The sequence below is a fragment of the Dermatophagoides farinae genome, chromosome 1 (genome assembly GCF_024713945.1).
Source record: "Dermatophagoides farinae isolate YC_2012a chromosome 1, ASM2471394v1, whole genome shotgun sequence".
Lineage (NCBI taxonomy): Eukaryota > Metazoa > Arthropoda > Arachnida > Sarcoptiformes > Pyroglyphidae > Dermatophagoides > Dermatophagoides farinae.
The window spans coordinates 7,459,102-7,482,933 of NC_134677.1; the positions used below are offsets into that span (position 1 = coordinate 7,459,102).

General features: G+C 31.4%; 6 protein-coding genes across 7 annotated transcripts; 3 read left to right on the forward strand and 3 right to left on the reverse strand.

Annotated features, from left to right (window-relative positions):
* Positions 1-318: 318 nt before the first annotated feature.
* Positions 319-4,235, forward strand: SA1 (stromal antigen). Its single transcript, XM_047055521.2, has 6 exons — positions 319-2,840; positions 2,925-3,081; positions 3,147-3,286; positions 3,350-3,741; positions 3,803-3,975; positions 4,056-4,235. Exons 1-6 carry the CDS (start codon positions 453-455, stop codon positions 4,109-4,111), a joined length of 3,306 nt encoding a protein of 1,101 aa, XP_046911477.1. The 5' UTR covers positions 319-452; the 3' UTR covers positions 4,112-4,235.
* Positions 4,223-5,091, reverse strand: LOC142597641 (stress-associated endoplasmic reticulum protein 2). Its single transcript, XM_075732519.1, has 2 exons — positions 4,700-5,091; positions 4,223-4,627 (listed from the first exon to the last, which is right to left on the reverse strand). The coding sequence occupies exons 1-2, from the start codon at positions 4,781-4,783 to the stop codon at positions 4,520-4,522; spliced, it is 192 nt and encodes a 63-aa protein (XP_075588634.1). The 5' UTR covers positions 4,784-5,091; the 3' UTR covers positions 4,223-4,519.
* A 376-nt stretch (positions 5,092-5,467) lies between these two features.
* Positions 5,468-8,865, forward strand: Cnx99A (Calnexin 99A). 2 transcript variants are annotated; one of them, XM_047055522.2, is made up of 7 exons: positions 5,468-6,565; positions 6,793-6,899; positions 6,959-7,192; positions 7,248-7,458; positions 7,513-7,884; positions 7,950-8,314; positions 8,375-8,865. In XM_047055522.2, exons 1-7 carry the CDS (start codon positions 6,256-6,258, stop codon positions 8,576-8,578), a joined length of 1,803 nt encoding a protein of 600 aa, XP_046911478.1. In that variant the 5' UTR covers positions 5,468-6,255; the 3' UTR covers positions 8,579-8,865. The 2 variants fall into 2 exon arrangements, with proteins under 2 accessions (XP_046911478.1, XP_075588613.1); XM_075732498.1 differs by having other exon boundaries at positions 7,570-7,884.
* On the reverse strand, positions 8,328-9,479 carry LOC124492594 (uncharacterized). Its single transcript, XM_075732513.1, has 2 exons — positions 9,204-9,479; positions 8,328-9,133 (listed from the first exon to the last, which is right to left on the reverse strand). Exons 1-2 carry the CDS (start codon positions 9,320-9,322, stop codon positions 8,941-8,943), a joined length of 312 nt encoding a protein of 103 aa, XP_075588628.1. The 5' UTR covers positions 9,323-9,479; the 3' UTR covers positions 8,328-8,940.
* A 349-nt stretch (positions 9,480-9,828) lies between these two features.
* LOC124492589 (voltage-dependent calcium channel subunit straightjacket) lies at positions 9,829-15,436 on the forward strand. Its single transcript, XM_047055517.2, has 24 exons — positions 9,829-10,282; positions 10,347-10,428; positions 10,486-10,642; positions 10,705-10,892; positions 10,957-11,092; positions 11,146-11,369; positions 11,439-11,510; positions 11,568-11,657; positions 11,721-12,044; positions 12,111-12,147; positions 12,215-12,474; positions 12,532-12,588; positions 12,646-12,702; positions 12,758-12,838; positions 12,892-12,966; positions 13,023-13,103; positions 13,167-13,262; positions 13,315-13,660; positions 13,715-13,811; positions 13,878-14,158; positions 14,223-14,663; positions 14,741-14,876; positions 14,953-15,145; positions 15,198-15,436. Exons 1-24 carry the CDS (start codon positions 10,185-10,187, stop codon positions 15,315-15,317), a joined length of 3,729 nt encoding a protein of 1,242 aa, XP_046911473.2. The 5' UTR covers positions 9,829-10,184; the 3' UTR covers positions 15,318-15,436.
* Positions 15,437-16,704: 1,268 nt separating this feature from the next.
* On the reverse strand, positions 16,705-23,729 carry sei (potassium voltage-gated channel seizure). The gene is made up of 16 exons (XM_047055519.2): positions 23,344-23,729; positions 22,095-22,863; positions 21,771-22,005; positions 21,559-21,695; positions 20,141-20,254; positions 19,908-20,036; positions 19,788-19,813; positions 19,635-19,723; positions 19,376-19,528; positions 18,989-19,276; positions 18,879-18,916; positions 18,676-18,802; positions 18,104-18,622; positions 17,982-18,038; positions 17,640-17,904; positions 16,705-17,573 (listed from the first exon to the last, which is right to left on the reverse strand). Exons 2-16 carry the CDS (start codon positions 22,698-22,700, stop codon positions 16,832-16,834), a joined length of 3,525 nt encoding a protein of 1,174 aa, XP_046911475.2. The 5' UTR covers positions 22,701-22,863; positions 23,344-23,729; the 3' UTR covers positions 16,705-16,831.
* Positions 23,730-23,832: the final 103 nt, after the last annotated feature.

A 23,832-nucleotide genomic window follows, 5' to 3' on the forward strand; every position in this document is an offset into this window, starting at 1 on the left:
AATCTATAATTACAAAAAAATGGATTAAAAAGTTTAAAAAACTTTGATGATGATTTTTTTTCTTGAGATGAATTTTTATTATTTGACAATTTCTAAATTTTAGAATTGAATGCCAATGCATTCATTTATTCAGCGCATTCTCTGATTTTTTTCAATTTTTTTTTTGCTACCAATTTTATTGTATTTTTTTTGATAAAAACATTTTTTTCTAAATGGATAAATTGATTTTTTCGGCTGAGAAAAAAAATGCAAAAAATAATTTCAGTTACGTCCTATATGAATGGGACGATTATGAGTGTTTTGTTGTTTGGTTTCCCTCCACAATTGTCAATTCAATTCGAAAATTTTTGTCTTAAGGCTGAAAAACAAAGATTTTTTTTGGTTCTGTTTTATACATCATTTATTTGTTTTCGTTTTAATCAATATTTGAATTTGAATAAAAATTTTTAATCATGCCTCGTGGACGACCACGGATAAGCCGTGATGGTGAACCAAATTATTCTTCAAGTTTTAATTCTGATGAAAATATAACAGATTATGTACCAGATGCTTCCATCACAAATGATGATTCAAATGATACTTATGACGATGATTTTCGTACACGAAAGCCACGAGGTAGACCTCGTGGTCGACCAAGGGGACGACCATCAGGTGGTGGCCGTACATCGACTAACCGTCAAGATTTGGATCAATTGAATACGAGTCGACCAAGTTTAGAAGAATCCGATAGTATTTATGAAACTGTACGACAAGGCCGTTCTGTTCTCCAATCTGTCGTCGATGAATGGATCGAAATCTATCGACAAGATCGTGAAAATGGTATCATACATTTGATGCAGTTTTTTATTCGATCATCCGGTTGCAAAGGAAAAATTACAACACAAATGCGACAAGCATATGATAATGCTCAGATTATTCGTGCTCTGGTGGATGAATTCGATGAAGAAACGGGTGATTATCCACTAATTATGAATGGACCTCAATGGAAAAAATTTCGCTCCAATTTCTGTGAATTTATTCACACGCTGATTCGACAATGTCAGTATTCGATTATTTATGATCAATTTTTAATGGAAAATCTTATATCATTATTGATCGGATTGTCCGATTCGCAAGTACGAGCTTTTCGTCATACAGCGACACTGGGCTCGATGAAATTGATGACAGCATTGGTTGATGTTGCCCTTACGTTAAGTATCAATTTGGACAATACCCAACGACAATATGATGCTGAACGACAGAAAAACGCCAACATGAATAAACGCTCAAGTGAACGATTAGATATGTTGATGAGTAAACGTAAAGAATTGGATGATAATAATGAAGATATCAAAACAATGCTTGGCTATCTATTCAAATCAATCTTTGTTCATCGTTATCGTGATACATTCCCGGAAATACGTTCAATTTGTATGTATGAAATCGGTATCTGGATGAAACGTTTGCCTGGAATATTTCTGGATGATTCCTACCTGAAATATGTTGGCTGGACATTACATGATAAGGTTGGTGATGTACGATTAAAATGTCTCAATTCTTTGCTACCATTGTATGAAAGTGAAGAGATCTCAAGAAAAATGGAATTATTTACGAATAAATTCAAAGATCGTATCGTATCAATGACGTTGGATAAAGAACCAGAAGTAGCCGTTATGGCTGTAAAATTGGTCATCAACATTCATAAACATCATCCTGATGTCTTGAGCGATAAAGATTGTGAACATGTCTATGAATTGGTATATGCAACAAATCGTGCAGTTGCACAAGCTGCTGGTGAATTTCTGAATGAACGATTATTTCAAGTGGATGAAAATGCAACGGCTAATTTGCGAACACGTCGTGGTAAAAAACGTTCCATACATACATTATTGATACGAGATCTGATACAATTCTACATTGAAAGTGAACTTCATGAACATGGAGCATATTTAGGCGATAGTCTAATTGAAAGTCATCCGATGATGAAGGATTGGGAATGTATGACCGATTTGATGATTGAAGAACCTGGACCTGAAGAAGAAGCTCTCGATGATCGCCAAGAAACATCATTGATTGAAATTATGGTCTGTGCCATTAAACAAGCATCCACTTGTGATTCACCGGTTGGCCGTGGACCACAACGAAAACAATTGACCTCAAAAGAACAGAAAACATTGCACGAAGATCGAATGAAAATATCCGAACATTTTATTCAAGTGTTGCCAATGTTATTGAATAAATATAAAACCGATCCGGAAAAAGTTGCCAATTTGTTGACCATACCACAATATCTTGATCTAAACGTTTTCTCCAAACAAAAAGATCAGCTCGAAAATCTTCTCCGATTGATCAATGAAATTGTCGACATTCATTCGGACAAAGAAGTGTTGGAAGTGGCAGCCAAAACATTTGAATATCTTTATGATGAAAATTTTTCCTTCAGTAAAAATGTCAATATTTATAAAGGCACATTGATCGATACGATTTGCACGAAATATAAAGACGCTATTGAACGTTATAATCAAAATCCATCTGGGGATGAAGAAAAATTGATGGTAAATTTACAGCTGAAAAAAATATCCGTTCTTTATGCTTGCCATGATTTGACCGGTTGGAATTTGTGGGATGATATTTTTGAACGTTGGATCAAAACGGCCAATCATGAAGGCGAATATATTCCGATTATGGCCGTAAAATTTTCCATCATATCATGCCATATGAGTCTTGTATGGGAATTACATCATCTTTCACAATCACGACAGGCAGTTGATCGTGCATTGATTGTCAAGAATAAATTGAATAATTTTATGCATGAAATTCGTTCACTATTGAATCATAATAGTTCAGATCTTGAAGAAGAGGTATGTTTCGATATTCTATATATGTGATATGTGATGTTGAATTTTTTTTTCTCAAAAATTTTTGTTCACTCTATTTCTTCATAGGCTTATGTATCGATATGCGATCTATTGGTCATATTTAGCCGTCATTTGGAACAGGAATCACCGGCTACCGCACATCTTGTATACAAACCGGATGTATTGCTTATCAAACAGCTTGAAAATTTCATTGCAACCAGAGTGTTTGTCGATAATGATGAAGGTAAAATTAATTATTTTTTTCATAAAATTGATTAATAATTGATTGTTTTGAATATCCAAAAACAGAATCATCCTTGAATGCAAGAAAATCCAACATTGAAATTCTACATAAACGTCGTCATTTTTTAGCAGGCTATTGTAAGCTAATCGTTTATAATGTTATACCGATTAAACATGCTGCCTGTGTAATTAAACATTATGTCAAGGTTAGTGGAAAACAAAACCAATGTGCTGATATGATTTAATTAATCCAATTGATTTTATCATAGTTTTACAATGATTATGGCGATATCATCAAACATACATTGGGAAAAATCCGTGAGATTAATAAAGTTTTATGCGCAAAAACAATGGCTGCAGCATTAATATCCGTATTCATGGATCTCCGTAGCGAATGTTCAAACAATATCAATGCATTCACTAAACAAGATGAAAATTTTCAATCACTGAAAGAATTAGCTAAACGATTTGCTTTATCATTCGGTTTGGATAATATGAAAAATCGAGATGCTATTGCGGCATTACATCGTGAAGGAATACATTTTACATTCAATACATTGGAAAATCCGGAAAATCCATTGGGACCACCACCGAATCTGCCATTCTTGGAGATAATCATTGAATTTTCCAATAAATTAATCAAGATTGATAAAAAGACAGTGTAAGTTTAGGATTTTTCAATTTTGGTTTGTTTGTTTGTTTCATTTTTTCCATCTCATTAGACTTTCCTATCTGGATCGTTATATAAAAACAGCATTGCCCGGTGTTCATAATGATGAATGGCAACCATTGATTAGTTATCGTGCTAGTTTACAACACAATGAATTTGAGGTACCATTAAATCGACAACCAGGACGGCAATATAAACCGAAAAAACATGGCCGTGATGAAGATGGTAATTGAAGAGAAAAATTGCTTAATTTGCAATTTATAATCATACTTTTTTCCCATTATCTTCATATTCAAATTATATAGGTGAAGAAATGGAAGGCGAAGATGACGAACAAGAGGATGTGGAAATGGCTGAATAAAAATAATCAGCAGTAAAAATATATGATCAAGTTTTTTTTCAATTCATTATTTCATAATCATCATCATTAATCATTAAATTATATGGTTTATAGCAAAATAAACATTTTACATTCAGGTTCACAATTTTTAATTTGAATAATAATAAACGGTATTCGATATTCGATTCATCATCATTTTTGTGTTAGTCACATTCATATTTATCTAAATAAAAATTTTTTTTTGCGTGTAAGATGTATCAACATGTTATGTAAAATTGGAATGATTTTGGTACCGTTTTTGTTGTTTTGTTTCATAAATAGATCATTGATTTTCATTATTGGCAACTTTGGTGGTGGTGGTGTGTATTATGGATGTTTTTATTTTTATTTTTTTTTTGGAAAAATTTCATTTTATAACGTTGTTGTTGTTCATCCCATTCGAATACTTTGAATGATTTGCAATAGGGCCGAACCACAAACGACAAATATGAACAATGCTAATAGCCATGGTCCAACTGGATATTTTTCATCCGATGCCTATTTTATAAATCATAATTTAAAAAGTATTGAGTTCAAGAAAAATCAAAAAATCAATCATTTGATACTGACCGCTGATTTGGGTACATTGCCACGAAGCACAACATTTTTCGATGCCTTTTCATTGGCCAAACGCATTCGTTGTGATTTTACCATTTTCTTCAACAATGAAAAAAAAATTCTTCAAATGAAAACAAAAGATAAAAATCTGCCACGTGTATAAGAAAAGCACTACTTTTCAACTTGAATGAATATGTTGTTCGTGTAGAGGCGCGATTGAATAAAAGAAGGGTGTGATGTAATCGCAAATTTTCAAAAGAAGAGAAAGTTGATCAACGCTTTAATAACAAAAATAAAATTACAACGCAAAAAAATAGAAATTTTTTGTCCGGTTTAAGTGGAAAAATCTCGATTACGAACTCAGCGTTACTTTTTATATCGTTTATATATAAACACCAGATCGATCGATAAAGAGACTGCCAACTCGACTGGTTCGTATTACGTCGACTCAACAACTATTTATCAAAATTAACCTGATATATACATACATGTAGCGTCATCTGGTGTCGATAATTTATGATTCAGTTTCTATTTTTATTCAATTTTTTTTTCTAATAATTACCGGCAATCGATAATTGGTTAATTGGATCTGATACTTAACCATGTGAATCATCACAAGATTAATATAACTCTAGTAATGGTCTTGTGACAAATAAATTTTTTAGCAAAAATTTTTTAAATCTAATTTTACATGATAAAATATATTAAATTTGATTAAGATTCAAAATAAAAAAATTCAACTTTCCAAACTAATATAATAAAGAAATGTCATCTCTGTTTATATTGTTGTCATTCGATATATATATTATATGTTATATTTTGATAGGGCCTATTGCAATAAATTTTTTTCTGTTTTCTGCTTATGACACGCCATCATAATCACATCACACGATAAAAGCAAGCAGCCAATTTTTAGATACAGCAAATCATGATTTGATTTTTCGGCTACACACATTATACTATGTTGCTACTATGGTGGTTTCATTCATAAACATCGTTACCGATGATGATGATAGAAAAATATACCGCTTCGCCTGGCTAAACAATTAATTCTAAAATGGAATGATGCACATTTGGTTGGGAGTGATATATTTGTTGTGTTTGTGCGTGTGTGTGTGTGTATATAATGGTAAACGGCATACGTTTTTTCTACAGAACAAACAAACAAACAAAAAAAATTCTCAATCATCATTTTCTGGTCATAGAATGTGAATCCATGCCATCATCATTGCATACAAATGAAGCCGCTTTTTCCCGTTTTATGCTGTGTGAAAAAAAATCGCTTTTCCTATTGATGTGCGTGTTATGTGTGAATCATTGTATCGTTTTGAATATTCGATTTTTCGAATTAAAAAATAATCAAATCCATCCATTAAATCAAATTCGTTTGAAAGAATTATAAAGACAAAAAATTCGCATACATTCAAATCATTTTCCTGTTTTTTAACAAGTTAATCCTAGTCATCGTTCTTAATTTTTTTTGTGTACAGTCAAAAGTTTTTAATTTTTATTCTGTTATTATTTAAAATTGTTTTAAATAAACATCAACACCAAATTATTTGTTCCAAATGGGAAAAAAATACATTTCCTGTTTGATTCTATCATTACTATTAACAATTACATATCAGAATTTTTGTTATGGACAAGAACATGATGAAACGGTAACTTCAGATTCAGATGATGATGGATCATCTGAACAACAACAACATATTGATTATGTAACACCGCAAATTGATGAACAATACTTATATGAATCATTTGATGATGAACAAAAATTTCAATTACGTTGGCATAAATCGACTGCACATAAAGCCGATTCATCTGATCTTAAATATGATGGTGAATGGGGCCTAGTACAGACACAGGATCGTCTTAAAGGTAAATAATAATATTCAAAGTATTCTTATCGTAATTTTGTTTCTTTTGCTGTTCGAAATCGATGCAAAATAAATAATTCAGATACAATGATTTAGTTTGTTGTCGTTTAACAACTAAAAATAGTGTCACATACATAGACATTTTTTTGTTTTGATTTTTTGGCTGTGTTCCCGATATATGAAACAAATTCAAATTATTATGTACGATGTATTTTTTCTTTATAATAGATGATTTAGCCCTTATAACCAAAAGTAAGACCCGTCATCATGCATATGCGGCAAAATTGGATAAAATTTATAAATTCAACTCGAAACCATTCATTTTGCAATATGAGGTTTGTATTGAATTGCATTGAATTGAATTTTAGAAATGAATCGAAATTTGTCTACTAAGGCTCAATTCCGAAATGGACAAGAATGTGGTGGTGCCTATCTAAAACTATTGGCCGTACCATCAGGTGATCTACAGAATTTGAATGATAAATCCAAATATTCAATAATGTTTGGCCCGGATAAGTGTGGTAATGAGAATAAGTTGCATTTTATTTTCAACCATAAAAATCCCAAAAATGGTACTGTTACGGAGAAACATTGGACAAAAGCAAATAGTGTGACTAATTTGGATGAGGTTAGTTGAGTTTAATTAATGATTTTCAATTTTAAAATTATTCTTTTTTTTGTAGGTTTTCAAAGATAATCGTTGGCACCAATTTCGTTTAGAAATTTATCCGGATAATACCTTTCAAGTTTCAGTTGATAAACATTATGCTCAAAAAGGTTCCTTACTTGAAGATTTTAAACCACCTGTAAATCCACCCAAAACTATTGATGATCCGAATGATTCGAAACCAGAAGATTGGGATGAACGTGAAAAAATTCCGGATCCAGATGCAGGTAAATGTTGTTTACTTTTATTATTGAATTTCTGATTATTTTTTTTTGTTTTAGTAAAACCTGATGATTGGGATGAAAGTCAACCAAGAAAAATTGCTGATCCAAATGCAGTCAAACCGGATAATTGGGATGAAAATGAACCAGAAATGATAGCCGATCCTGATGCAAAAAAACCTGATGATTGGGATCAAGAAATGGATGGTGATTGGGAAGCACCATTAATACCGAATCCAAAATGTTCATCATTAGCCGGTTGTGGTAAATGGTCAGCACCATTAATTGATAATCCTAAATATAAAGGCAAGTGGAAGGCACCATTGATTGCCAATCCTGCCTATAAAGGAAAATGGGTGCCTAGAAAAATACCAAATCCAGATTTCTATGAAGATCTTAATCCATTCAAAACAATGGCTCCTATCGATGCTGGTAATTATTACATTTGGAGAATATTGAAGGTGAAGTTTTTCTAAAAAAATTTTCGTTTTTTATAGTTGCATTTGAATTATGGACAATTTCGGATAATATTGCCTTCGATAATATATTAGTAACCGATGATTTAGACACAACCAACTATGTATCATCATTAACGTATCAGATTAAAAAAGAGATTAGCGATGAAGCAACCGATAATCTGGTGGTAAAAGCAATGAAATATGCCAATAAAAATCCATGGATGTGGGCTGTTTATCTATTTGTCATTGGTATACCCTTGGTATTATTCATTGCATTCTGTTGTGTGTCACCTGTGAAAAAACCCTCAGATACCCCAGCTTCTAGCCAACAAGATTATGATCCAGCATATAGTAAAAAAACTGATCATCCACAACCGGATTATATACCACCACCAGAAGATGAGGTAAGATGGTAAATTTTTAATATTTTATTTGAAAAATAATTTTCAAAATCCTGACTATAGCCTGAACAACAAGCTACAACTTCGATCAATAAAATAGATGAAGAAGAAGAAGAAGAAGAATTGGAAGAAGATGATGTTGAGGAACAAAAACAAGATGAAGAGGAAGAAGAAATTGAAGAAGATGAGGAAGAAGATGAACCAGAACCGGAGCCTGAAATCAAATTACGTTCATCACCACGACAACGACGACCACGTAAAGAATGAATGTTGAGTGTGTTGAATAGCAGCAACAGGAAAAGAGAAGGAGATGGAATAAAGAATAAAACCATTTTTCACACCCATAAAACAATAACAACAGTGAGTGATTCTCGAATTATTATTTCATCTCATTCACTTGGTGTCACACTTTATACAAACATCATTTTTCATATATATTTCAGTGACTTGATCTTTTTTTCCGTTTTATTTTATCATCTCTCTTTCTCAGTCTTTGTCTTCGAATATTACTCTTTTAGTATTTTACAATAAAAAATAAAATTTTTTAATGATGATTATGATGATGATGATTGATTGTGAAATGAAACCAATTTCAAATGATGATTGATTGTTGATATTCATAGCTTGATTTACCATCCTTGTGTCTGAAAATTTCGATTGACATTACGTTTAGATCCGAATAATTTACGTCGATATAATTCAATGATTGGCCATAATTTTTCAATTTCTTTCTGATTCGCCATTCGTATCATGTTATGATTGTTATTTTGATTTGATTGGTCATTTGTTTGGATATGTGATGCTAGTTGTGATAATGATAACCTTAAAATCAATTGCAAATTAATTGTTTGAATTTTTCAAGTTTACAAAAAAAAATTAACAAATTTTATACCTTTTCATGCATTCATCTTCATTATCATTGTTGCCATTATTCATACAATCAAGTTGTTCACTATAATGGCCAATGGCCAATAGATTCAAAACGATAAACAGCAATTTTGTTCGAAACATAATTCGTTTATATGGTCGTGTAATCACAATTGTTAATCGACAATAGACAAAATGAACATCAATTAGTCGTCTATTTATACCTTTTGTGTGCGTTTCGATGTTTGTTTCGACAACGGAAGTTTAGTTTGTCAATGTCAAATTTTATTTCCAACAATATTTTTCAATGTTTATTTTAGCATCGTATGCATCAACAATAAAATCTATTCTTAGATTACCGTTAGATAATGTATGTTGTTTTTGCAACATTGATCTTGATGGCAATAAACCAATATTCGATATTCGATTCGATTAATAATGTAAAAACTCATCATTTAAACATATTATGTAAACAATTTGTTGATACTATCTCATTATTTTATAAGAAATGATGAACAGATGTCCAATTTATGGTCAGAGAATAAAACGCCGCCGTTTTCGTTTTCGTTTTCGTTTTTGTTTCTTTTTCGTCGTCTGGGCTGACAATTCAAGCCTGTTTGTTGATGGCTATATAATACGATATTCGAATATTGAACCATTCTTTGGATCGTTCTACAATGATTGCGCAGAACCCGATCGAGTTCATTTCGTCGAGAGAACATTATTATTATATATCGCCCGACCGAGAGAATCAATCAACCATTCGAAAATCTCAAGAAAATAATAGAATGAATGAATAACTTCGAACACATCGAGCCAACTGAAATATTTGTCAATTATAAACCATGAAATTGTCTATCCATCAATGTCAATAAAAAAAACAAACAAATGGATCCCGATCACTTTCATCACTAATTGCCATCATATGTTGTTATCAAATCATTTGAATTATTGATCAAATTGCAAGCTTCCAAACAAATAAAATCAAATAATCGTCTATACAAAAATGCGAATATTACAATGCCAGCTTCGGGGAAATTTACTTTTCCTATTATTCCTGTCCATCTCGGTTTTAATTCCAATCATCCGATGCTATGAAAAAACGTAACTATCATTGTCATTGTTTTCGCAAATGAGTTTTTTTTGTGTTTAATTTTTTTTACAACAGCATCCAAGATATTGCCAAAAAATTTGGACTCCAAATGCTTAACATTGGCTATGAGAAAACTTGTTTCTCCAAAATAAGCGAGGTATTGTGTTTATCAGTATTTTTTTTTTGTATTTTTATTTATATGAAAAACCAACAGAATTTCCAGAAACATCGTTCCGAAGTTAAACAGATTGATGCATCCAAATTAATGAATGATATGCGACAAGAATTAATCAATATGTTCAGTTTGAAACAAGAAGCAGCCGAACGTATTGCAATTGAGACGGAAAAATTGGCCGAAAAATATGCCTATCGTAAGAAATTTATTTTAAATGATTCGTGTTTCTATAATCAATTTTTCTGGCTGATTATCTAGAGAAAAATGGCGACACTGTTGTTAATTATTATAATGTTAAACGAATCTATGATGATCGTTATGGTGAACCAAATGTACCAGATCTATACAATTATCAATCACTAGCCTTAAGTCATCATCCTAATTTTGAAGATTCAAAAGTCAATCTTCAACATAGCGCCATTCATGTGCCTATAAATGTTTATGAAGTAAGTCAAGTCAAGTCTTTTGTCGTTTCCTATTCAATCAAATTTGAAAATTCAAATTCATTAGCAAGCTTCCGATATACAAAACGATATACAATGGACCGAAACATTGGCAGAAACTTTTATCAATAATCTTGCTTATGATTCATCACTTTCATGGCAGTTTTTCTGCTCAAGCAAAGGATTTCTACGTGAATATCCGGGTAATAACAATGGATATGACTTTAATTTCACTCATTTTAATTTCATCATTAAGCATTTCAATGGAAACTTGCCGGTGATTCGACAACGAAAACACCCGACCTCTATGATTGTCGTATGCGACAATGGTATATACAAGCTGCAGCATCACCAAAAGATATTGTGATTCTATTAGACACTAGTGGATCGATGACTGGTCTACGAAAAAATATTGCACAAAATGTTGTATTCAATATTCTCGACACACTTACCGAAGATGATTTTGTCCAGGTTTTAAAGGTGTGTTTGGTTTATAATAGAAATTTTACAATTTTAAATTTCATCTCATCATACATACATACATTATAGTTCACAAACGAAATAAAATATGTCAACAAATGTTTTGATCGAATGGTTCAGGCTACCAAACGAAATATTCGGGTAAGCAAGAAAAAAATATGGATTCAAACATTTGAATGCAACTTTTCTCTAAACAAGGCAATTAAAAATCAATTGGAAGGTTTCAAAACTTCCGATATAGCCAATTTTACATTGGGTTTCATTGAAGCCTTTAAAGTGCTTAATAATGTAAGATTTTTATGTGGAAATTTCTTTTTTCAATCTAATAATTTTTCTGTTTTTTTTACAAAGTTTGAAAAACAAAAGAAAGGTGCTCAATGTAATCAGGCCGTTATGTTGATAACGGATGGTGCACCAGAAACATATGAACATATTTTCCTCAAATACAACCATAATGCTAAAATTCGTGTATTCACCTATGTGATTGGCCGTGAAGTTACACAGATACAGGAAGTATATTGGATGGCCTGTAATAATCGTGGATTTTATGCTCAAGTCGCAAATCTAGCCGAAGTTAGGGAACAGGTTCAACAATATATACCGGTCATGAGTCGACCATTAGTATTATCAGCTCAACGATTTTTTACATGGACACCCGTTTATGCACCAGTTTCGGTAATTAATCAATAAGAAAAATTCAAATTCAAATAAAAATTAAATTTGATTTTCTCTACATTACAGGAAATTCAATTAACCGATTGGATATGGGAAGAACGAGGTAACTTTGAAAATGCGAAGTTAGTTTTTTCAATAATTAATTTTTCCACACACACACACAAACACAGTAAAAGCAGTGAAAATGAAATTCCTCAAACAAATGCAACAACAACCGATACCGATACTTGAAGAAGAAGATGATGAAGAGAAAAAAGTGAATGAAACTTATGTTACCGAAGTGATTGTCGATGAAGATCTTCCGTTATCAGCGGCAGCAGCATCACATTTACAGCAAACAGCTAATAGCATCATGAATAATGTTGATATTCTTCGCCAAAGACGTTCGAATATTGAACATGAAATGGCAAAATTACCTGAAAGAAAAAAGGTTTATTGTTGATTGGTTTGATTGTATAATTGAATTTCATTAATGTAAATTTTATAGAAAATACCATTACGAGTAACATTATCGACACCTGTTTTCAATCATCGTAAATATATAGTAAGTTTGGTGTATGTTTTTCTCTTCAATATTGCTCATTATTTATTATTCCATTAGAATATTACACGAAAAATTTTGGTCAAAAATGTGTACAAAGATTCTGATCCTGAATCGGTATTTAATCTTGATGCATTTTTTTGATATAAATTTCTATAATCTATTCGGTTAGATACGAATCGCTCAATTACATGGCGTAGCCGGTATCGATGTTCCCATACGTGAAATTGAAAAAGCTGCTTCTTCTTATCAGGTATTTGGATTTTTTTTTCTCTTGTTGATTAAAAAAATTTCTTTTGTAAAAAGTTAGGAGTAAATGGATATTCTTTTATGCTGACCAACAATGGTAAAGTGCTTTATCATCCTGATTTCCGACCAATCGTATGTGATTTTACAAGACCACCATGTTTAATACTAATATATTTAATATTTCACAGTTCCAAGACATGCTGAAACCATATTATACATCAATTGATTTAAACGAAGTGGAAATTTCCAATGAAACATTCAAATCACGAGTAATAATACAATATTATGATTTTCACAAGCTTATCATTATTTATTTCGAATATTTATCATAGTGGGTGGATCCGATCATAAATACTGTCCGCAATGAAATGATTGATGAAAAGATAGGCCATCAAAAAATATTCATCAAAACACATCTGGATTTTATGGTGAGATTCGCTTATTTTTTGAATATAATTGATGTTTTTTTTTGTATTACAGAAACGACCAGTTTTCAAGTTGCAACATTATTTCTATGGAAAAATCGATAATACACCATTTAGTTTTGCAATTGTTTTGCCAGAACCATATGGCTCTTATCGATTTAAAGGTCAAGTGGATTTGAAAAGTGAATCAAAACGAGAAAATTTCACACGATTTTTTGAGGGAAATAATTGGCGTATTCATCCGGATTGGATTTATTGCGAAAGTCCTCATAAATTATCCGGAATTGTGCCTAGAACACCGGAAGATGCTATACTACAATTTCTCAATTATGATTTGGCCACTAATTCGTTCGTATGGAAAACATCGATGCCAATACCACGACGTTATGATAATGTTACATGTGAGGCATCTATTTTAAATCGATTAACTAAGGTCTAGAATTTCTTATTTCTAGGTGACAAGGATCTTATTCAAAGTTTAATATTCGATGCAAAAATGACACATACATTCGAAGAATGTAGTAAATTCAGCCTTCAATTCAATCAACAAGAGTAAGTATAAATCTGAAAAGATGCTTGATTTGTGATTGGTGATGGTCAATACTATTTTTGTTTCAGTCAAAAAACCATCGATATTGCCAGTGCATTCGTATCGACAAGAAGTGGAATGACAAGATTCAAAACAGTCGATGACAATGATATTGATAATAAGACAGATAATGATTTATTCTCACGATCAATCGATGAAGTTTATTATCGTAGAGCGGTCGATTTCTATTATAATGATAGTAAAGCATTCGTATATTCGATACCGTTTGAAGCCGGCTATAAAGAGCCGAATTTTCTTGTTACTTCCAGTCATGCTATATTCGTTGGTAGCGGAAAAATGAGTGCACCAGGTATGATTTTTTTTTCTGTTCAAATCGAACATTAAATAATTCTGGTTTTTAATTTTCGAAACAGTGGCTGTTGTCGGTGTCCAATATAATTATTCATCATTTTATTCAACATTTTTCAAAATTGCCGATCATTATAAATTGAATTGTCTTTCGGATGAAATCAATTGTTTTGTATTGGATAATAATGGCTTTGTTATTGTCAGTGACATTTATCAACATGCTGGCCTTTTCCTGGGTGAAATCAATGATGATCTGTTTGAGAATATGGTTCATGAACAAATCTATCGTCGAACTAAACTATATGATTATCAAGCAATCTGTATTCGGATAACACCGTTTTGGACATCGGCTTCAAATTGGCTACAAACACCGTGGAATCATGCTAAACAAATTTTTTCGTGGCTTGCAACAAACATCATTACTTATTTAACATTATTATTCAACAATTATTCATTGGCTCTAAATGACGACATGGCCATGAGTATGGAGGAAACGGATTATGAAAGTAAGCCTAAATCTGATTACGATGAATTCAGTATCATAATTTATTTATTTCTGATTTCTGATTTGCTCAACATACAGCCGATTCATTCGACATAAAATTCAACAAAAGTAATCCAAAACCATGCGATAAAGAATTCAATCTATATGAATTGATTAGCTTTAGTAATCAAACACGTAAATATTCCTATACATGTGAACCCGGTATCTGTACAAGGTAATTAGTGTATGATTCATCATTCATCGAATGATTATTATTAATGATGATTTTTTTTCATATATTCTATAAATAGGACATATTATGTGCAAAATATTCCACATTCAAATCTTATCCTATTGGTACTATTAAAAACATGTCATTGTTTTGAAAATTCAGCCCGTTTTGAACCGAAAGAATGTGAATTAACAGAAGATGAAGCATGTGAAATGTCACGTGCGGAAAAGTTTCGTAAAGGTCCAGATGTATGTCACAAAGAACATGAACAGGTATGATCAAATGTTTGCCTCTTTTTTTTCACTGTTATCATTTTATTAATAGGAAGAAGAAATCAAATATTGTGGCAAAGCAATAATGCTACAGCAATCATTCCCATTGATTTTATTGTTGGTTTCCGCACTACTTTACACACATTTAATATGGCAAGAATTGTTGTTTTGATCATCATCACTTGTATTTATTTTGATTTAATTCAGGTGTGATTTTTTTTGTCTTAATTGTGTGATTTATTAATAATTATAATGATAATTAATATATATTAAAATATACAATTTATTTCTCGCGTCTTTCGTCAAGATGTGTTGGTAAATGATAAAGATAAGACATCGTGTTTTTATCGTGTTTTAAATTTGTCTCGGGTTTGATTCCACTATTTCCAGCAACTTATCATCGTCAATCTCTTGAGGTCGGCCAGATCTGGAAAAAGAAGCGTTGAACACGATACGAACAGGAGAAGATGTTGATTCGGAACGAAAAACAGCATGATGTGGAATAAAGTAACTCTCAAGGTCATTTACTTCCACAGCTTGACCGGAAGAAACATATTTCATTAATTCGGAACGATATAATTCATAAGAATTTTGATCATGTAAACGATTAACCAATTTGTTTAGTAACAATAGAGCTTTTGGATAATTTGATGGAGGACGAATATCAGATATTCCCATTTGAGTGATTTCAATGGATCAATTTTTGTTATTCGTAGGAGCATATAAGATAAGATAAGATATAATAATAAGATCACAATGAGGAAGATTAGGAATCACATTAGCATCAATTGAAACTTGAATAACATCAGACTCAAGAACAACAGAGATTTTCTTATTTGACATGGTAACCGAGCCACCAGAGAAACCAGATAAACATATCGGTGGAGCAGAAACACAATCGTTTAAATTAACTAAATTATTTCGGATTAACGTAAAAGGCGAACATGTATCGATTCAGACCATGCATTTACGACCACTGAAATTAATAATGAATGCCGGACAACAGTAACATTAAATTATAAGACATCTATTAAATTAATTATATCAACAAATCAACAATTATTGTTTTTTAAAAAATTTTATAATCAACAATTATTGTTTTTTAAAAAATTTTATAATCACACGTACACGTTTTTGTTGTTCGAATATTAGTGCGGAAATCGGAAATGAAAAACATGATTGGCTTAAATGAAATATGTAAACAGAGAATGCGCTTGAACCTTGCGGTACACAGATGACATGATGAGAGGGGAATAAATTCTGATTAAACGATGATAAAATCAATGAGTCGCTAAACGTGTACACTGAATTAGTCGATTGTGTTCAGCAAGTCATTACCGGTATATTACAATATGTATTAAACTCAACACAAGACTGCTTCCATTTGCAAAGCAAATAAATTATGCTGAAACTGGAAAATTGTTTCGATTGTGGAACCACTAATTTTCCTAAATAAATTGTGGTCCTTCAAATGAGATAATGAATTGGCAAATAATTTGTCAATTCATTGTCTCATTTGAAAAATAAACTATTAAGATTAAGATAAAAAACGGCCATCAGATGAAACAACTTGGTTTTTTTTTATTTCAATATAAACATAGAAGCTCGAAGTGACCAAATCAAATGTCAACATCAACATTATTACTTTAAACTGGAGGCTTTAGCCCAAACATATGTATAATATATTTATAATGCACTTTCATCGAATCGATGACATTTTAATGGTGGTGTAACAAATCGTACTTGCGGTAGGCTTCCATGTATTGTTGATGATTTTAGCTGATAAATCATTTGATCGGTTCGATTGGTCGTATGATGACATAGTTTTGGTTCCGAATGACTATTTGACATTAGACAATTTGTCTCTTCGATATTTGAAATTAGATTCAATGAATTTTCATCACTCGATTCATTGAATGAAATCAATTCTGGTTGAGCTACTGATGCTTTTTCTCTTATTGTTATTGTAGTGGTTGCTGTCGTTGTCGTTGGCGTCAGTGTAGGTGTTGTTCGATTTTCATCGTGATCAAAAATCGGTGTTGTCGGTTTTGTTGTTGGATTTTCAATGTTTTTCAATGCTGATAATTCCGGTCCATCCGATTCATTATCGAATTGATCCATATATAAAAGACTTTGACTATTGGCTAATAATTCCATTTCATTAGTGATTGATAGTAATTCTTTTCCTTCTTCCTTGGAAAAAAATGATTTATCGATATTCGTTTGAATAATTTGTTTCTCATTACAACAACACATACATGGTATCGGTTCTGATTGATTGGTATTTGATTTTTCATTTTTCATTAATCTATATGCTTCTTGTTGTTTGTCGATAGCGTTTTTCTTGATCAATTCATTCAATTCAATCAATAAAGTTGATATTCTATCCAATCCTTGTCCCATTTGATATTCGATTCTATCCATGCGGCTAGAATCATAGAATTTGGTTTTTTAATAAATTTTTTGCATTAAAATTCATTAATGAAAAATTTACCTGAATAATTCTTCTAATTTTAAATCTGTTTTTTGTTGTGAACTGTGGCTGTTATGTAGAAAACAAGCATCATCAGTGGAATGGCCAGTGGTGGCAGCGTTCTTCATGATTGAACCATCAGGAACTGGATGACAATTTGGTGGTTTCGGATGATCCAAACTTAAGGCCGATATTTTATTAAGCTCGGTCATATTGACAACTGATTTGAGGTAGTTTTTCTGGAATGGTTTTTGTAGGTTACAACTGTTTGCAATCGATAATGTTCCTTGATTTTTAAAAGTGAAAATTTTTTATGGTGAAGATTTTGAGATTAAAATTTGAAATTCAAAACAATTTATTTACTTTCAAAATTACCAAAAGTCAAATCAGTAACACTATGTTTTAATTGATCAAGCATTCCTTTTGGATTAAATTGGAATTAGATTTTTTTTTCGTTTTATTCATAAAATAATTTTAAAATTTACCTGTCAATGAATTTCCTTCTTGTTGTTTGGATTTAGCTTTTGGAAAATTATAATTAGCTGGCGTAACATCTAGACCGGCTTTTTCTGGACTAAATTCCAATATGCCGATCCCGGGACCAGTTATACCGGTAAATTTCCGTTGGAATTGTCGTAAACATTCACCAGTTTCATCATAATCACCGGTAATTGGATCAATAACAACTTTACTTGAGAAATCTTCATCAATATCATTGGAATTTTGCATTGAATCAAAACAATTTAAAACTTTACAGTCGGTTACCGTTGCTTTACGATCCAACATACTATTCACACCCAATTGATTCTCATCTCTTAAATTAAAATTTATATTTAAATTTTGATTAAATGACTCGATAAATTCGGGATACATTTCTAATACTTGTAAAAGATCTGAACGAGATATTTTATGCAAATCACAGTATGTCAATGCACGAACATCACATTTTGATTTGCCCATTGTGGGCGTTTGTAATGGATTTTCACCAAAAATGTCATCTTTACCTATGGAAAAATCTTTGAAATTAATTTGAAACTATCAATACACTAAAACATACCTAATGTTTGAACAACAACATCGTCGATGAGAATTTCAATCGTACCTCTTGCAATGAAATAAAGTGCAACAAGAACATCGCCTTTATGAACTAATGTATCGCCCGGTGGAGCATGTGTAGTTTTGAACTAAATTTTTAAAAATAAATTATTAATTTAATTCATTCCATTAATCATAAAAAAAGTCGCAATAAGATTAACTTACTCGCATGGAAAAAGCTCGTAAACAACCTTGTGAAGCATCTGATGATTATCCAGAAAAAAACAATATAAATTGATGACCAATGGTAATGGTGAAGAGTGAATAATATTTACCTTTAAATGCGGCACAATTTTGCAAAAGATTACGATTCAAATGTAAACATATGTCGGCTTGTAAAAATTCGGGAAATCCTTTCAACACCATATTCATATCGATACCATTTGAATATGTCCATGCATGTTGGAAATATTCTTCCAATCGTTTACGTAATGGATTCGGTATCTGATGAAAACGAATGAATTCGCGCACACGTAATAGCTGTGTGTGATAACGTGCAGTTCCCGAATAAAGTCTTTGTATGATGGCCGAAACATTACCGAATATGGATGCATACATTAGTGCTACAAATGAATTGAGAATAGATTATTAGTGAAATTATCATTGATCAATGATTAATTTTGATTTTTGTTCATGAAAATCAAAATCAAACAATTACTTACAACCACAAAGCATGACTAGTATACAGAAAATTTTTTCCGTATTTGTTGTTGGTGAAACATTACCAAAACCAACGGATGTTAATGATGAAAATGTAAAATATAATGATGTAATGTAACGTGATTTGATCGAAGGACCACCCGAACCATCTGGATCTATAAGAGACAAAAAAAAGTTAATAATAATGTCAATTAACCATAATCAATTCAATTGTTGAAATGGGGCACCAATGGTAATAAAAATAATAATAATAATATTTACTGTAAAATTGATATGTAGCATTAGCTAAATGATCAAGCCAGCCAATTTTACGTTGTAACATTGGACGTTCAGCATTTCCTATTGCATACCTTGGTGGAAAAAAAAATTATCATGATTACAAATCATCAATAATTGAATGAATAAACCAATTACCAGATACATGCTAACCAATGTGCAACCTATAGTATTTTTTTGGACGATAAATTATCATTATTATTGGTTAAGTTAATCATTGATATCAAAATGGATTTTTTTTTGTATCATTTCAATTACCAATGCAAAACCGGCAACCAATAATATCAATACGGCTGCACCATATTCAGAATAGCGATCAATTTTCCTAGCCACACGAACTAAACGTAATAATCGTGCTGTTTTGAGCAATCCAATCAATGTTGTTGTCTTTTTTTTGGAATGAATGAACAAAAAAAAAACAGGAAAAATTACAAAAAGAACCGGAAATGTAATCCCAAATCATAATATATAATGTTTAGATTTGAATTTACCTCATCGGTTTGTGAGCCAAATAATAAAAGATCGAATGGTATGGCAGCAACCAGATCAATAATGAACCAACCTTTTAGATAATGTATAGCAATTTTACCTGGATGTATAACCAGCTAAATATCAAAATAATGAAAATGTATCAATTATGATTATCACTCAACTATTATCATCATCATCATCATGGTAATTATTATTTGATAACCAAAAATATTACATCTTATCTAAAAAACAAAAGTCTAAGTAATGGGAATTGTGTGTGCGTGTGTGAATTGAATTTAAATGTCAAAAAAAATGGTTGATCATAATGTGACCATTATCTAAATCAGAATTCCGGCTTTCTCTCTTGGAAATTCTAAATTCTAGTCGAGAATATTTTAAATGAAATAAATCAATGAGAGGTTTGAATCATGTTTATCTATTTCGATTCATAAACTACAATCATTTATGTGCGTGTTCCATATTCGTAGTGTTTTTTTTCTGATTGAAATCCGGTATCATAAAATACTAATACATGTGTGTGTGTGTGTATACGGTATGAAACAAGACAATTATTGCGAATCAGTTTAGTAATTTCTCTCTCTCTCTCTCTCTCCGTGTGTGTGTCATATATCTTTGTTGTTGTTGTTATTGTCAAATGAAAACCCGTTCATATGGAACTAGATTACAGAGAGAAAAAAAAATATTAAAACATTAAGTGAACACAAACACCAAGTGACACACCTAATCGCCGTAACCAGAATGAAATGAAATAAAACGAAATAAAACAACAACAACAACAACGACAACGACAATGTTGGTTAGATTATTGTATAGTTTATGGTTATGGCAATCATTCTGTGGTCGTCTTTTGTATTGTCTAACTATACAACTACCAATGTGGATAGAAAAAAAATGAGGCCGAATTTTTTCGGGTTTTGAATATGAAATTGGACTAATCAGATCGGGTCAGTTAGTTAGAAAAATAAATGTTATTTTCGGAATCGAATCCCGAAAAGGAAAAAAAATGTGTGTTGAATATTCTTCAATAATTAATAAGACATTATTTTTTTCCTTTTCTTGACTGATAATTTTTTTTTTAAATTTTCAAAACGATTGATTCATGATAATGACAGACAGAAAAAGAGAAAAAAGAATCGGACGTCATCATAGAAATTTGTGATTGGAATTTCAATCAAATTGTCAATCAAACAAAATGTAATCAAATGGATAATGATAATGGTCAGATGAATGGTGGAGTAGTGGTGTGATGACCTATCCATCATCAATTGCCAGAATTGATCATTAGCCATAGACCGAGTAATTAGCTTCAGATTGATTGAATGAATGAATGAATGGACTAATCATAATATGATAATTATTTGGTTTGTAATCGTGATCAACAATGAAACAAACTATCAACATTAAATCGAATGCTTACCTCATCTTTTTTATTAATATATGTTGTACGAAAATTGATTAAAATATCGATGATAAACATAACATCGACAAATAGATCGATGACCATTAATGAATTGGATCCATATGAATCTGAACCGATTGTATGATGATTATCATCTGATTATTAACCATAATAATAATAACAAAATAACAATAAGAAAAAGCATTCAGAGAAAAATAAATGCAACATACGTGAATTGGCAATGTTTTCATTGAGCAAAAATGCGGCTGAATATGGTGTGAAAATGGCCGTATAAATAACAAGAATTAAAATGATCCAATCCCATATTGCTTTGAATGGTGAATAATGTAATACTGTTAGACGTCTATATTTAAAATGTTTGATTGCATCACTTTTTTCATCTTCACTTAATAATGTTCGTGATTCATATTTATAATCCGGTAGATCCGTTCCTAATGATAATACCTTTGTTGATCAAACGAAAATGAAAATGAAAAATTAATTAATGGATTTATTTAGTGTTGGGTGAATCTATTTTTGATATAAAAACATACCTGCGGTATAAGACTAAATCGATGACGGCTTTCTTTATGATATTCTTTGGAATATTCTTTATCCGAACTACGGCGTGAATCACGACGTGAACGTGGTGCTGTAGCACAGCTACGTACTTCACCATTCGAATAAATGGATGAATTTATCGATGATTGTTGTTTAGCCCATTGTTGTTGAAGTTTTTTCTGCAACGATGGCGTGGTGGATGTTGATTCGAATGAATTGTTGTTTGTTGTTGTTGATAGCCATATGTTTTGTGAATTACTGCAGGAATTTGTTGAATGCTGTTGTGGCTGTGTTTGTTGTTGATGATAATTATTGTTGCTCGAATTGTTATTCGATGATGGCAGATCGACCGCTTGTTGTCTTATTATTCGTGGTGTATTATTTGAATTATTTGTCGAACTTGATGTTGGACTAATCTGTGATGATGGTGAAACTTTAATACTGATATCAATATTCGCATTATCCAATGATGATGACTGTTGTTGTTGTTGTTGTTGACGATTCATATGATAATTATGTTGATGATGATGATGTGCTAAACGTTCTTTATATTCATTCTCCACTGAAGAGATTTGTAATGACATTTTTGATGATGACATACATTAAGAAAATTGCGACTATATTAACACTTCTTTAGGCACAATAATTAAGAGCACATTGAATGGATTGATTTCGAATTTGATTCTGGCGGGATTTTCTTGTGAATTATTTCAGTCAGTTGAAATTTGTAAACAACTGACTGAATGGCGATGAAATACTATACTGGAATGATGAAAAAAAAAAAAATAAATGGACATTATTTTATGAACAAAAAAACAGTTAATTTTCAATTGTTGGTGACAAACACTATGCGCTATGATCACCATCACCACCACCACCAACAACAACAACAACAATCCAAATCATATGACCAAAGAAAATCAGGTCAATTTCCATGGATAAAATGAGATTTTTATAATGATATATGGGTGAATGATGATGATAGTGATTACCACAAATGAAAAACGTTCATATCAAACGGTTATTGTTTTCTGTTAAATTCGAAACAATAATAGCCACAACAAACATAAAAACAATATATGTAAAAATCAAAGACAACTGCATACACAACGGGTTAAACATAAAGGGAATATACATTTTTCGCTGTCTATCTGGTTGATTTAAAATCAACTTTGCAAACATTCATAGAATAATATAAATGTAGATAGAAACGACGATGATAAATAATTAACAATGAATTACCAACGAAACCGACGACTACTACAACAACAACGTTGTCATATCATGTGTCTACTTATAAGTGGATCACAAATGACCCTTTCTTGAAATTCTTTGTGAAAATGGAACAATGATGATGATCCAAAATGATTTGACGAGCAAATTTTTTTTTGAGAAAAAATTTTTTTTTTCTTTGTCAATTTGTAATGTAGGCGATGTCCGTTCGTCAAATGAAATTATTATCGTTTTTTTTTGATATTTCTGGTTTTTTCAACCAACAAACAAAACAAAAAGATCTTAGTTGTAGAATGCAACTATCATCGTAATATATGCCGCTATTCACAAAATGAAAACAACAACAAAATTATTGACAAGAGAGAGTTATTAGTGAGCGTAGAAAATCGAAAAAATTGACGACGACGACGACGAAGAATTTCGTGAAGAAACCAAACGAAAAAAAACCGACCATCAGACCAACAATATACCACCTTCATTATGGACTAGGTGTATACA